This window comes from Rhincodon typus, chromosome 32 (genome assembly GCF_021869965.1).
Source record: "Rhincodon typus isolate 14 chromosome 32, sRhiTyp1.1, whole genome shotgun sequence".
Classification (NCBI taxonomy): Eukaryota; Metazoa; Chordata; class Chondrichthyes; order Orectolobiformes; family Rhincodontidae; genus Rhincodon; species Rhincodon typus.
The window spans coordinates 6535890-6551123 of NC_063363.1; the positions used below are offsets into that span (position 1 = coordinate 6535890).

At 40.8% G+C, this 15234-nt stretch overlaps 1 protein-coding gene across 3 annotated transcripts in view; it reads left to right on the forward strand.

The window, feature by feature from the left end:
• The window catches only part of ttc12 (tetratricopeptide repeat domain 12), a 42178-nt gene that overhangs the window by 13162 nt on the left and 13782 nt on the right, over positions 1-15234 (forward strand). For all 3 annotated transcript variants that reach the window (XM_020511188.2, XM_048615639.1, XM_048615640.1), the window contains exons 8-13: positions 4736-4796; positions 5376-5564; positions 9085-9154; positions 9835-9923; positions 10596-10764; positions 13956-14048. In XM_020511188.2, the coding sequence (XP_020366777.2) occupies positions 4736-4796; positions 5376-5564; positions 9085-9154; positions 9835-9923; positions 10596-10764; positions 13956-14048 (671 nt within the window). The remainder of the gene's footprint in view (positions 1-4735; positions 4797-5375; positions 5565-9084; positions 9155-9834; positions 9924-10595; positions 10765-13955; positions 14049-15234) is intronic.

The window sequence follows — 15234 nt, forward strand, 5'->3', positions numbered from 1 at the left end:
TAAGTGGCCTCACCAGTCAGAGAAAGAAAGAAAACCAGTTGTGATGTACAGGCTGAAAAGCAATTGAGCCCTTACCTAATCCAGTGTTTACTTAATAATGGTTAGTCTTTAAGGAACATAGTTTTACCTCTGCAGTAGGATGAGACGGTATGTACTTCCTGCTTACTATTGTGTCTCTATTCTTGTAAAACAGTCCCTTGGATTCATGAATACAAAGAACAAAGAACAATACAGCACAGGAACAGGCCCTTCGCCCTCCAAGTCTGCGCTGACACATTTTGTCCTTTCATATTAAAACTGTCTTCGCTTACAAGACCTGTGTCCCTCTATTCCCTCAGAGATAGTAGGAACTGCAGATGCTGGAGAATCCGAGACAACAAGGTGCAGGGCTGGATGAACACAGCAGGCCAAGCAGCATCATAGGAGCAGAGAGGCTGACGTTTCGGGCCGAGACCCTTCATCAGAAAAGGGGGAGGGGAAGGGGCTTTTGAAATAAATAGGGAGAGAGTGGGAGGCGGATAGAAGAGGGATAGAGGAGAGGATAGGTGGAGAGGAAACAAACAGGTCGAAGAGGCGGGGATGGGGCCAGGAAAGGTGAGTGTAGGTAGGGAGTTAGGAAGGGGATAGGTCAGTCCAGGGAGGACGGACAGGTCAAGGGGGCGGGATGAGGTTGGTCGGTAGGAGATGGAGGGGAGGGGAGATTTTGAAACTTGTGAAATCCACATTGATCGGTTCGCAACAAACAACTGCACCTCCCAGTCGCAAACCATTTCAACTCCCCCTCCCATTCCTCAGACGACATGTCCATCCTGGGCCTCCTGCAGTGCCACAACGATGCCACCCGAAGGTTGCAGGAACAGCAACTCATATTCCGCTTGGGAACCCTGCAGCCCAATGGTATCAATGTGGATTTCACAAGTTTCAAAATCTCCCCTCCCCCCACCGCATCCCAAAACCAGTCCAACTCGTCCCTGCCTCCCTAACCTGTTCTTCCTCCCACCTATCCCCTCCTCCCACCTCAAGCTGCACCTCCATCTCCTACCGACCAACCTCATCCCGCCCCCTTGACCTGTCCGTCCTCCCTGGACTGACCTATCCCCTTCCTAACTCCCTACCTACACTCACCTTTCCTGGCCCCATCCCCGCCTCTTCGACCTGTTTGTTTCCTCTCCACCTATCCTCTCCTCTATCCCTCTTCTATCCGCCTCCCACTCTCTCCCTATTTATTTCAAAACCCCCTTCCCCTCCCCCTTTTCTGATGAAGGGTCTAGGCCCGAAACGTCAGCCTCTCTGCTCCTATGATGCTGCTTGGCCTGCTGTGTTCATCCAGCCCTGCACCTTGTTGTCTCCCTCTATTCCCTTCTTATTCATGTATTCGTCCATGTGCTTCTTGAATGCTGCTATTGTGTCTGCTTCCACCACATCCTCTGGCAGCGCATTCCAGGCACTCACGATCCTTTGTGTGAAAAACATGCCTCGTACATCTTTTTTAAACTTCCCCCCCCTTGCACCTTGAACCTGTGACCCCGAGTAATTGATCCCTCTATCCTGGGAAAAAGCTTCATATTTTCCACTCTATCCATGCCAGTCACAATCTTATAAACTTATATCTGGTCGCCCCTCAACCTCCTGCATTCGAATGAAAACAAACCCAGTCTATCCAATCTTCCTTCATGGCTAAAATCCACATACCAGGCAATATCCTGGCAAACCTTTTCTGTATCCTCTCCAAACAATCCACATCCTTCTTGGTGTGTGGTGACCAGAACTGTATACAAATTTCCAAGTGTGGCCAAACTAAAGTTCTATAAAGCTGCAGCATAGTGTGACTATCTTTATACTCAATGCCCTTCCAGTGAAGGCAAGCATGCCATAGGCCTTTTTTACTACCTTATCCACTGGTGCTGCCACTTTCAGTGATCTGTGGACCTGCACACCGAGATGTCTCTCTACATGTCAATACTCCTAAGGGTTCTACCATTCGCTGTATAATTACCACCTGTACTTGACCTTCCAAATGCATCAACTCATATTTGTCTGGATTAAACTCCATCTGCCATTTTTCTGCCCATGTCTCTAAATGATCTATATCCTGCAGTATCCTCTGACAATCCTCCTCACTATCTGCAACTCCACCAATCTTTGTATTGTCTGCAAACTTACTGATTAGACCAGATACGTTTTCCTTCAAATCATTCATGTAGATCACAAACAGCAGAGGTCCCAGCATTGATCCCTGTGGAGCGCCACTAATCATAGCCCTCCATTCCAAAAAGTATCTTTCCACTGCTACCCTCTGTCTCTTATGACTAAGCCAGTTCTGTATCCATCTTGCCAGCTCATCCTGATACCATCTGACTTCACCTTTTCTACCAGTCTGCCATGTGGGACATTGTCAAAGGCTTTACTGATGTCCATGTAGACGACATCAACCATTTTTCCCTCATCAATCACCTTCGTCACCTTCTCAAAAACTGGATCAAGTTAGTGAGGCACGACCTCCCCCGCACAAAACCATGCTGTTTATCACTAATCAGTCCATTTGCTTCAAAATGCTTATAGATCTTTTCCAATAATTTCCATACCACTGACGTGAGGCTCACAGACCTGTAATTTCCTGGATTATCCCTATTACGCTTTTTAAACAATGGGACAACATTAGCGAATCTGCAGTCCTCTGGGACCTCACCTGTGGCCAAAGCGGATACAAAGATGTCTGTCACTGCTCCAGCAATTTGTTCTCTTGCCTCCCTCAATATTCTGGGATAGATCCCATCAGGACCCAGGGACTTATCTATCTTAATACTTTTTAAGACACACAACACCTGTTCCTTTTTAATAGCAATTTAGCTTTAGAAATTTGACACTCCCTTCCCTGAGATCATCCTCCTCTAATTCCTTCTCTTTGGTGAGTACCAATACAAAGTATTCGTTTAAGACCTCACCTAACTTTTCTGGCTCCAAACATACATTCCCTCCTTTGTCCTTGAGTGGGCCAGTCCTTTCCCTGGCTATGCTCTTGTTTCTTATATATGTATAAAAAGCCTTGGGATTCTTCGTAATCCTGTTTGCTAACAACTTTTCATGATCCCTTTTAGCCCTTCTAATTCTTTGCTTAAGTTATTTCCTACTTTCCTTTTATACTCCAAGGGCTTCATCAGTTCCTATCCTCTTAGACCTTATGTATGCTTCCTTTTTCTTTTTGACCAAGGTCATAACTTGCCTGGTCAAACAAAGTTTATGTAACTTGCCATACCTATCCTTTATTCTTGCAGGAATGTGCTGTTCCTGAACTCTTATCGACTGCTATTTGAAATACTCCCTCATGTCCAATATGGATTTACCCTCAAACAGCTGCCCCCAATTAACACTTTCCAGTTGCTGCCTAATATTGTTGTAGTTCGCAATCCCCCAATTTAACACCTTTACCCGAGGACTGCTGTTATTCCTATCCATGACCATCCTATTATGGTCACTACTCCTGAAATGCTCCCCCACTGAAACTTCATACACCTAGCTGGACTCATTTCCCAAAACTAGGTCCAGTATAACCTCTTCTCTGGTTGGACTGATTACATACTGTGTCAAGAAACCCTCCTGAATGGTACTTACAAACTCTGCTCCTTCTAAGCCCCTAGCACGAAGTGAGTCCCTGTCAATAAAGCGGAAGTTAAAAACACCCACCATTAAAACTCTGCTGTTTTTACATCTTTCCAAAATCTGTCTACATATTTCTCCTCTACCTCCCTGTAGCAATTGGGAGGCCTGTAGTATACCCCCAGCATTATGATTTCACCTTTCCTATTCCTGAGTAATGTCAATCAAGGTGGGCTAACAAAAACAAATATTTTAATGGGTGAAGCAGCACCTTACCTGCATTTCACTCAATCTAGTCGACTGTATTTACTGCTCACAATATGGCCTCCTCTATATTGAGGAAATGAAGCACAGATTGGGTGACCACTTTGCAGAACATCTACGTTCTGTTCGCGAAAAAGATCCTGAACTTCCGGTTGCCTGCCACTTCAACACACCTCCATGTTCCCTGGCTAATATCTCTCTCATGCTTGCTGCAGTGCTCTAGTGAAGCTCAGTGCAAGCTGGAAGAACAGCACCTCATTTTCCACTTGGGAGCTCGGCAGCATTTTGGACTTAATATCAATATCAAAAAATTAGGGCTTGAGGCCATGTTCTTACCCCAACCCCAACTCACCAGATCTTTATCACATGGGCTGCTACCACACAAAACCCATTGTCAGCTACTAATAAACCCCATTAGCAGATATTCATTCTTCCAGATTGACCTTTACCCAGTCCTTTGTCTGTCCAACTGTTTTTCTGTCTGTTTGGGCTCTACCTCTACCTATCTTTTATTCTCTGCCACTGCCTCCGCTCCACCCCATCTGCTGTGTAAATATCAACCTTCTCCTAACTGCCATCGGTTGTGAAGAAGGGTCACAGGTCCCGAAATGTTAACTCTGATTTCTGTCCACCGATGCTGCACGACCTGCTGAGTTTTTCCAGCAATTTGTTTTTGTTTTTAATGGGTGTATTGTTATTTTGGGTTCAGATGACTTATGTGCCTAATGGTGCAGTTATTGGCTTTTTGCTGATTTTTTTTAGTAGAATTAATTTCACTAAAATGATCTCAGCCCATTTTACTGTGTCTTCAGAAGCTCAATATTACTGAATTGGGGAAATGCTGAAAACTAAATGAGTTTATGTTCCTCCCCAGGCTCGACAATGCTATCAGAAAATTTTAGAAATTGATCCAACCCGAGAGAAGCTGGCTAAAGGTACAAGAGATCTATCCTGACTTTAAGAAGTGCTAATCATTTGTCTAGCCCAAAATATAAAGATTGATATGTGTATGCTTATTTGCCTCGACTAAATTACTCCCTATTTACCTATTCCTTTTTATAGAAATACTTGTTAGAGAGCTTGTTTAATGGGTACTAAGGCTAATGATGAGAAAAATCAACAGTGTTTCTACTCTGGATCATTATCTCGTCTTTCCTGCTATGTTATTTCTTAATTCATGAACCTAGGCCTTGAGTAGCAGCGGGGCTGTTTGTGTACAGGTGGAATCTCAATTTCACCGATCACAAAACAAGCACACTTTACAATAAGGATCTCTGTATCTGAGAAACCACAACTGTCTGAGACATTGTTCTCTGACACAGGGAGCATTGATTCCATTTAATGCCATTTGAAAGAGAACTGAAATTCAACTTGTGAAATTTCTGGTCTTCCTGAGTCATAGGTGAATCTGCATACACAACCTTAGTATTTAAATTCAGAAAGTGCTATGATTTGTAATGTGCTGTATTTGATTTTTTGAGCCATTGACAGAAAATTTGTCTTTTAAAATTTAGAATATACTAATTTATTGGAGTTGGCTCAAAAAAAGGAACAGCAGGAGAAAGAAGTTGTGGAAGAGTTTGAACGGGGCAATGTGAATACTACAACAGCCCATGAAGTGCTGAAAAAACTATCCAGCCCCAATAAAATTCCTCTCTTCTACCTTGGTGGTGTGAGGTTCCTGACTGAGCTGATGAAGGAGTGTAAGTTGATGCTCTTAACTGTGACATAACTACTTGGACACATTAATCTTGAGATTGTATCCCACTGTGACACTGTTAATTTTGGACGAACGCAATTTACAAAGCTTTGTGAATGGCATAATTGGTACTACATAAACAGATAATGCCGGGGATATAGCCTCTTTTGCCGAATAGCTGTGAATAGTAATGCTATGACCCTGTGACCTATCATGAGTACTAGAAGGTGTCAAAGTCTGTGAAAGAGTGGGAGACATGAAGAAGATGACGATAAAGTGAAGCAGAATCCTTACCAGCACATGCTGGCCTCCAAAAAGAAGGACAGTGAAAATGATCTGAAACTTTGAGCCTGGGAGGTTGCAAAGTGCCAATCGGAAGATGAGGGGCTGCTTCTTGTGCTTTAATTGAACTTCTTCACATCATTTGTAAGAGGCCAAGGATAGAGAGTTCAGAGTTGTAGTGTGACAAAATTACAGTAAAATGGCAAGTGACTAAAAAAGCTCAGTGCCATGCTTTCAGAGGAGTGTTCAATAAAACAATAGCCTAATCTGGTTCTCCTAGTTTAGAAGACTTGTTACCATGAGAAGAGAATAGAATATCGTATATAATTGATACTGTCCATCAGTTCATTTAACCTACTCCATTGGTCAGTTTGAATGCTCAGTTTTCTACATGAGTCTTTGTGTTTAGAATCTCCTTTTTTTCTTCAATGGCATGGGATTCTGAGGCCAGACAGACTGCGTTTATCACTAGTGCAGCTGAGATGAACACATGAATTAGGTGTAGGAGAAGGCCATTTGGCCCCTTTGAACCTGCTCCACTATTTAACAACATCAAAGCTGATCTAATTGTGACTTCAACTTCACTTTCCCACCAGCCCAGATCTTCTTTGACTCTTCGTTAATGAAGAATTTATCCATCTTTGCCTTAAAGCCATTAAATAATCCTGCCTCCACGGCTTCATGTGGAAGAGTTCCAAAGACTCACAACTTTCTGAAAGGAAAAAAAAACTTCTCATTTCCATCTTAACTGAGTGACCCCTATTTTTAAACTGTGTCCCCGAGTTCTGGATTCTCCCACAAGGAGAAATATCCTTTCAGTTTCCATACTATATTGTCCCCTCAGCATCTTATAAATTTCAATATGGCCACCTCTGATCTTCCTAAAAAAAAGGGCCCTGTCTATACAACGTTTCTTCATAAGATAACCATCCCTATCTCAATCATCAGTAAAGTGAACCTCTCTGAACTGTGTCTAACGTATTTATATCCTTTCTCAAATAAAGAGACCCAAACTGTACACAGAATTCCAAATGTGGCATCACCAATGCCTTGTTCACCTGTAGCAAAACATCTCTACTCTTATATTCCATTCTTTTTACAGTAAAGGACAACATTCTATTTGCCTTGGTAATCACTTGTTGTTATTGCAGTCATCTTTTGTAATTTATGTATCAGCTGACTCAGCGAAAACTGTGGCTTTGGCATGAGTATGTTCCTGCTTTGTACGACTCAGTTCCATCTATGGAACACACTACCCGAAAGGACAGTGGAAGCAAATTCCATCATAAATTTCAAAAGGCAATTGCACATGTCCTTTCTGAAGAGGACTGATTTGCCTGGTCAGAGAGCGAACGTTGTGTGTTGGACTAAATGGAACAGATCTTCCAAAGACTTGGTACATGTATGATGTGATGAATGGCCTGTTTTGTTGTAAGAATCTACAATTTTAACTTGTGTCCATCTAAGACATTCTTTTGACTTTGAGTAGACAAGTTTAAGTAAACAGTAATCCCAAGACTGGAATACATTACCTCCAGACTCATGGTGTCAGGATTCTGCATTTGTGCCAAAATTGTTCGGCAGTTTTTTCTATCCACTCCAAAGAAATCATCTCGATATCCAATCCTTGATCTTTTACATTGCTTACTACCCAGACCCCACGGTTTGAGGACAGGGCAGTTTCAATCTTAATAACTTGCTGTAGAATATCAAACAAAAGAAACCATAATGAGGATAGGAGAAGAATTGACATTTTTAACTGAACAAAATACAAAGCCTAATTATTATATAAATGTTGATTTTAAAAATTCAAGACCATTCCCTCCACTTTGCCCTCCTTGTCTTGGGACAGTTTCATAGATGTTGGTTATCTTGTGGATCTTTACATTACTTAGCAGGAAGTTGCCTTGTTAGAGGGGAAACATTTTAAGTCAGAACACCTGACTTTCAAGTCAACAAGGTGCAGGGCTGGATGAACACAGCAGGCCAAGCAGCATCATAGGAGCAGAGAGGCTCACGTTTCGGGCCTAGACCCTTCATCAGAAAAGGCCTTTTCTGATGAAGGGTCTAGGCCTGAAACGTCAGCCTCTCTGCTCCTATGACCTTTTCTGATGAAGGGTCTAGGCCCGAAACGTCAGCCTCTCTGCTCCTATGAGCTTTTCTGATGAAGGGTCTAGGCCCGAAACGTCAGCCTCTCTGCTCCTATGATGCTGCTTGGCCTGCTGTGTTCATCCAGCCCTGCACCTTGTTGTCTCGGATTCTCCAGCATCTGCAGTTCCTACTATCTCTGACTTTCAAGTCACAATTTTTTACAGATTTTTACAGATTATTAAAAGAATTTACTCACCAGAAAACAAAATTTTCAGTTGTTACTTTGTGATAGTAGATTGGGTTCCTGACTTTTGACTTGCACCATATCTAACCCTACTAACATGATCCCCTCTCCTCCAAATCATTCGTTCTGATGAGTCCTGTAAAAAGGTATGTAGAGTCATAGAGTCAAACAGCACGGAAACAGACCCTTTGATTCAGCCAGTCCATGCCAGCCATAATCCCAAACTAAACTAGTCCCACCTGCCTGCACTTGGCCCATATACCTCCAAACATCTCTTATTAATGTACTAACCTAAATGTCTTTTAAACATTGTAACCACCACTTCTTCTGGAAGTTCATTCCACATACAAACTACTCTCTGTATCAAAAAATTACCTCTCTTTTTTAAATCTTTCTCCTCTTACCTTAAAAATACACCCCCTAGTCTTGAAATCCCTCACTTTAGGGTAAAGACACCTGCCATTCACCCTATCTGTACCCCTCATAATTTTATGAACCTCTATTAGGTCATCTCTTAACCTCCTGCACTCCAGTGACAAAAGTCCCAGCCTATCCAGCCTCTCCTTATAACTGAAATCCTCCATTCTAGGCAACATCTTGGTAAATCTCTTCTGAACCCTCTCCAGCTTAATAATATCCTTCCTATAACAGAGTGACCAGAACTGCTCATAGTACTCCAGAAAAGGCCTCACCAATATCCTTTACAACCTCAACATATTATGTTATCTCTTAGTTTCTGTTCCTGATTAACATGGAATGTTAACTCATTTTGTTTATAAATGAGGATAGTTTTCTGTTGTATTTATGATTTTCCCTGCTCTTGGAATCTGATATATTTCACTCTGTAATAAAGAACAAGGATTTTTTTAAACCTTGCCATGAATATGTCCTTGATCTGCTGTTGTAGGCACTGAACAGACTTTATTCAGAACAAACAATGGATTCAGTGTTATCAACGACAACGAGATTATAAGAAGGTAAGGTATTATGGTTATCGTCAATACCAGAGACAGATACTGTGACTAACCAAAGGCATAAAATTAAGAACAGAATAGAGACATTTTCAAATGAATTTTGCATCTACTAACCTTTATTTGCTTAGATCAATACCACAGTGCCTGAAAGACCAGCTATTTGAGGTGAGCAGAAATAAATAGTAGTGGTATGATCACAATATATGTTTTGAGATCCACCAGTGAAAGAACTGTTTATTTGACAGCAAGTCAAATCTTGGTAAATCTCTTCTGAACCCTCTCCAGCTTAATAATATCCTTCCTATAACAGGGTGACCAGAACTGCTCATAGTACTCCAGAAGAGGCCTCACCAATATCCTGTACAACCTCAGATGACCCTGTGATGTGTGCTAGCCATGTGCTACCAGACATTTATAATAGTCTATCTCTTTACCAATCTGGGCTTTACATTGTAAATGCACATCGAGAAACTGCAAAAGTACATTCATGGTAGTTAATTAAATGGTAATAAATGAAAAGAATTCATGTAAATTGCAGACATTTATTTATATGTAACATTTTTGTGCGCCAAATTGAATCAATTGAAAATGGCTTTAGTAATCATTATTTTTCCTAAGTTTTGGCTTTTTATTTGTAGTATTTTTACAAAGGCCAAAATTATGTATTTTTCTATGTTTAACAGGAGCCTTACCAGCTCAGTGAAAGAACCTTACGAAGTGGAGCTGTGTGTTGCTGTCCTTATGCTGTGGCAGGCAGTCTGTCATGGAAATGGTAATTAGTTATTTTTATACTTATATAGTTATTAAGTTACTTTTGTAACAGAACAGCATTTGATTTATTTTAATCTGTTCAGTTACTGTGTCTCGGAGAGGAGAGGGATTGCCGAAAAAGTAAAGCTGTTGATTACAGACAGCAAGATTATTATCTTAATATTTAAAGACCTTAAGCTGCAGAGTTGATAACAGAAAATGGCTAAGAACCTCAGCGTATAAAATACTAGCTGATATAGTTGAAGTAACTCCATAAGGACTTGAAATTAAATCAGAAAAAATAAATTTAAAACTAAGAATTTTTTTACTGTAGGTAGATATTTGGGACAATCTACCAACTAAGGACTTCAACATGCTGCCAAACTAGCAGAGTTGGGGAACTAAAGGGATGGGTTTCAGTGGCTATGTGGTGTTTCTTCCCTTCGAGTGTTCTTGTATTTTGTAATAAGCTGCAATTGAACTAGCCATTTCTCCAGGAGCAGGATGGAATTATGAATTCACGCTTCCAGTAAACAAGACATGTAAATAATACGGGGTCAGGCACCTTTTACAGATAGAGGTCACACTGTGAAATTAATGGTGTTTTTTTAACAGATTTCATTCTAAGTTGATAGTATAGCTTGGAAACTTTGTTTGCATATTTAATCTATATGTTTTTTTCTTTGGCTTATAGAGGAGAACCAACGTTTACTTATCACTTCTTCTGGTACAAGTGAGCAGTTACTGGATCTGTTGTCATGTAAAGAAAGTGAAATCTACACGGAATGCCTAACTTTACTATCCAGCTACTTATTGTCAGAGTATGGAAAAGGTTTACTGCTGTGCAATCTGAATTTAACTAGGTAATCCTGTCTCTCAACAGTGTAAATAAATCAATAGAGATTTTTTTTTCGGTGGTAGTTAACAAGAAGAAATTGACAAAAATAAATATGTAAAGGGACAACTGACATATACCTGTACTATACAGGAAAATTAAGGTTAGGCAGATTGATATTTTCAGTTGACCTGGTAACCTCTGTTTCCCAGTACAGTCAGTTTAACTAGTAAGCTACTATCTTAAATTTGAACCTCCTCACTTTCAAAGATTTGTAATGGAGTTTAATCAGTGTTGGAGATCTTCCAGTGACCACTGAAATGATTGTGAAAAATTCATTTGATCCAACATGTCTTGCAACAAATGACAAAAGTGCTGGTCATGTTTGCAGTTATACAGCAGTCCTTTGCTCATTGGTTTGTCACGCGAAGCAAGATCCTGTCATAGGATATCAGCCTTGGAATAAAATTGATTATCTAGTCTGTCGGTATAGTTCCTTGGACCTCAAACCATTTCATGCGGAATCCATTTTCCCTATAGTGAAATGACTCCAAAATGTTCTGGTTAATATTACACTGGTGGCCTCGTCGAGAAGGTGGATCCTTCTCTAGGAACTAGGGAGTCGTATAAAATAAAGGATTTGATTTGACTGATTTATTGTCACGTGTACCAAAATACAGTGAAAAGCTTTGTTTATGAGCAGTACAGACAGATCACAGCAATTAAAGGAACTGTAGCCAAAAGCCTTAGAGGCATACAGGTTACATTATTTGAAGCTAGAATCCATTCAACAGTCTGATAACAACTGGAAAGAAGCTGTTCCTTAACCTGCTTGTGCGTGTGTTCAGACTTCTGTATCTTCTGCCTAACGGAAGAGGTTGTAGAAGGTCATTACCAGAGTGTAATGGGTCTTTGATGATGTTGGCTGCTTTTCTGCGGCAGCAAGCCATGTAAATAGAATCCATGGATGGAAGGTTGGCTTCTGTGATGGTCAGCGCTGTGCACACCACCTTCTGTAGTTTCTTACAGTCCCTGCCAGAGCAGTTGCCATACCAGGCCATTTTGCACCTAGACAGTATGCTTTCAATGGTGCATCTGTAGAAGTTGGTGAGGGACGTTATGGACATGCCAAATTTCCTGAGTTGCCTGAGGAAGAAGCAGCGTTATTGTGCCTTCATGACTATCACATTTGCGTGGGAAGTCCAGAACAGGTCGTAGGTTATTGTCACTCCGAGGAACTTGATGCTCTTCACTCTTTCAACCTCAGTTCCATTGATATAGATGGGGGTATGTTCTCCTCCTTTCTTTCTGAAGTCGATGATCACTTCTTTAGTTTTGCTGACGTTGAGAGACAGATTGTTTTCATTGCACTACATCACCAAGCCCTCTACCTCCCTTCTGTATTTTGACTTGTCATTGTTAGATATCCGTCCCATTACGGTGGTGTCATCAGTGAACTTGTAGATGCCGTTTGTTCAGAATTTGGCAACACAGTCGTTTGTGTACAGAGAGTACAGTAGGGGGCTGAGGACGCATCCTTGGGGTCTCCAGTGTTGCGTGTTATTGTGGAGGAGGTGCAGTTACCTATCCTCATTGATTGCAGGGTCAGAAAACTGTGGATCCAGTTGCAGAGGGCAGAGCCGAGACCAAGGTCATGCAGTTTTGAGATCAGTCTGGAGGGGATAAGGGTGCTGAAGGCAGAGCTGTAGTTAACGAGCAGGAGTCTCATGTTGTCCATTTAAGAAAGAGATGAGGAGCCATTGTTTCTCACAGGATTGTGAATCTTTGGAACTGTTTTCCTCAAAAGGCAATGGAAGCAGAGAGTTTGTAGATATTTTTAAGATAGAAGTAGCTAGATTCTTAGTAGACAAGGGGAATGAAAGAAAATCAGCAGGCCTGGCAGCATCTGTGAAGAGAAGTCAGAGTTTACGTTCCGAGTTCAGTGACCCACCTTCAGATTTTTGGGAGTAGACGGAAATGTGAAATAATCGGATTAGCCATGAACTAATTGAATGGTGGAGAAGCTTGATGGGCTGATTGCTGTCCGTGTCCTCTTAATTGACATGTTCCTATGTTCATAGATTTCATGCTGTACACTTGGTAATTTCATAAAAGCAGTGGGTTTGTTATTTGCTTCTGTGTGAAAAGAGTACATTAAGTAAAGTACAATCTCCTTATCCTTTTCTCTTTTGCTATTGGGACTATTCTGAAAGCCATACTGACATAAATAGAAGTAGGAGGAGGTTATATGACTTTCAAGCCTGCCTCAACGTTCATAAACTCATGGCTGATATTCTACCTTGATTCTGCTTTGCTATCTAGTACCTATATCCTTTGATTCCCTTACATCCCAAATATTTACTCACGTCTATCTTTCAAATGAAGTATTAACCAAACTGTATTCTCTCAGACAGACTTAAATGATCCCACAGTGCTATTTCAAGGGAAAGCTGGGGAGTTGGCCACAGTGCCCTGGTTAATGTTTAGTCCTTGATCAATATCATTAAAGAATAGATTATCTGTTCACATTGCTGGCTTGGAGGAGTTGTTGTGTGCAAACTCACTGCTATATTTCCTGCATTACAACAGTGACTACACTTCAAAAGTACGTCATTGGGTCTGGAGTGCTTAGGGAGGTCCTGTAGTCATGAAAGGCACTATATACAAGCCTTTGTTTCTCTTCTTTTGAATACATTGATTGCTTAAACATATAGGACTAGAAAATTCTAAAGATACACAACACTGAGTGAAGAATTTCTTCTCAGAAATTGTTCCTAAATGTCTGACTTCTCATCCTGAGATGATGGGTCTAGTTCTAGATTCTGTAAACAGGGCGAACAACCTCTCATTATCTACTTTGTCAAGCCATGTAATATTAAGCTGCAGTTAGTGGGAAAGTAGTTGAAGTTTTGTTATAGACACAGAGAGTGCTGGAGAAACTCAGTAGGTCTGCAGCAACTGTGGAGAGAGAAACAGTTTATGTGTCGAGTCCAGTATGACTCGTCTTCAGAACAGTTCTAAAGTTAGCTATACCCTGATTTATAGAAATTGCATATGTCAGCATGGTGGTGTCCGTTTCGTGTTTAGGTGTAAATGTTTTTCAAAAGTTATCCATTATTTTTAAATTGCTTATGGATGTTCTAGAGTTATGATGAGGAACTTGACAAATGTGAGTTCTTTCTTTCTTGAGTGGCTGATGTCAATTTTTTTTTTGTATAGGTTGATGCAGATCCTTATGGAATTTTTGAATTGCACTGGTACAATTGCCAGCGATGCCATGGGAATACTCACCAGCCTAGTGCCGGAGAATAAGTAATCTTGTCACACTTATCTTCTTCAAAAATTGACAGATTTCTTTCTTAATTGCTTTACTTTATTGAATATGTAGTCCTTGTGTGTACGATGTTGTATTGTTGAATTGCTTTAACTAGTCAGATCGCAGAAGTAGACATCATTATTCTCCAGTGTCCACCATCAGATGTACTGTTCCTATTACAGTGTGCACCTGTTGCAAACACCATTTCTACTTGTAATTTGATCATCATTTTAATCCAGCATACAACAGATTCAGCACACTCAATCCCAAGAAGCTTCCCAATTTTTATAGAATTACTTGGTGTTTTCAGTGTAGAAACAGATCATTTGACCCAATAAGTCTGTTTCAGTGTTCACCTTCCAAACAAGTCTCTCTGCTTCCTACTTCGTCGAACCTTATGAGTATAACTCTCCACTCCCTTCTCCCTCTTGGACTTATCGAGCTTACCCTGAAATGTTTTTTTCCCTCAACCACTGCTTATGATAGCTTGTACTATAGTCAAGCCACTGGGTAAAGACGTTTCTTGTGAGTTCATTTTTGGATTTGTTAGTTATATAATATTTATGCTCCTAGTATTGATCTCCTCGCAAGCGAAAACACCTACCCTACATCTGCAGCTATCCCATCAAACCCCTTTCATTATCGTAAAACTCTACTACCTTTCAGCCATCTCTTTTCTAAAAAAAAATCCAGTTAGCTCTTTTCTATTTTTTCATGAGATAAGGAGATCACTGGCCTGTATTTGTTGCCTATCCCCAATTGCCCTTTATCTGAATAGTTTGCCATGTCCAATAATCATATTCGATATAAAAGGGACCTAAGGGGCAACTTTTTCACATAGAGGGTGATGTGTGTATGGAATGAGCTGCCGGAGGAAGTGGTCGAGGCTGGTACAATTGCAACATTTAAAAGGCATCTGGGTAGGTATATGAAAGGAAGTGTTTACAGTGATATGGGCCAAATGCTGGCAAATGGAACTAGATTAATTTAGGATATCTGGTCAGCATGGATGATTTGGACCAAAGGGTCTGTTTCCGTGCTGTACAACTCTATTACTCTACATTGATGATTTAAATGACTAAATTAAATGTCATAGCTTCACATTTGTACATGGGACAAACTTGCCTGGGAGGCAAACTGTGAGGAGGATGCAGAGAGGCTTCCATATGCATTGGATAAATT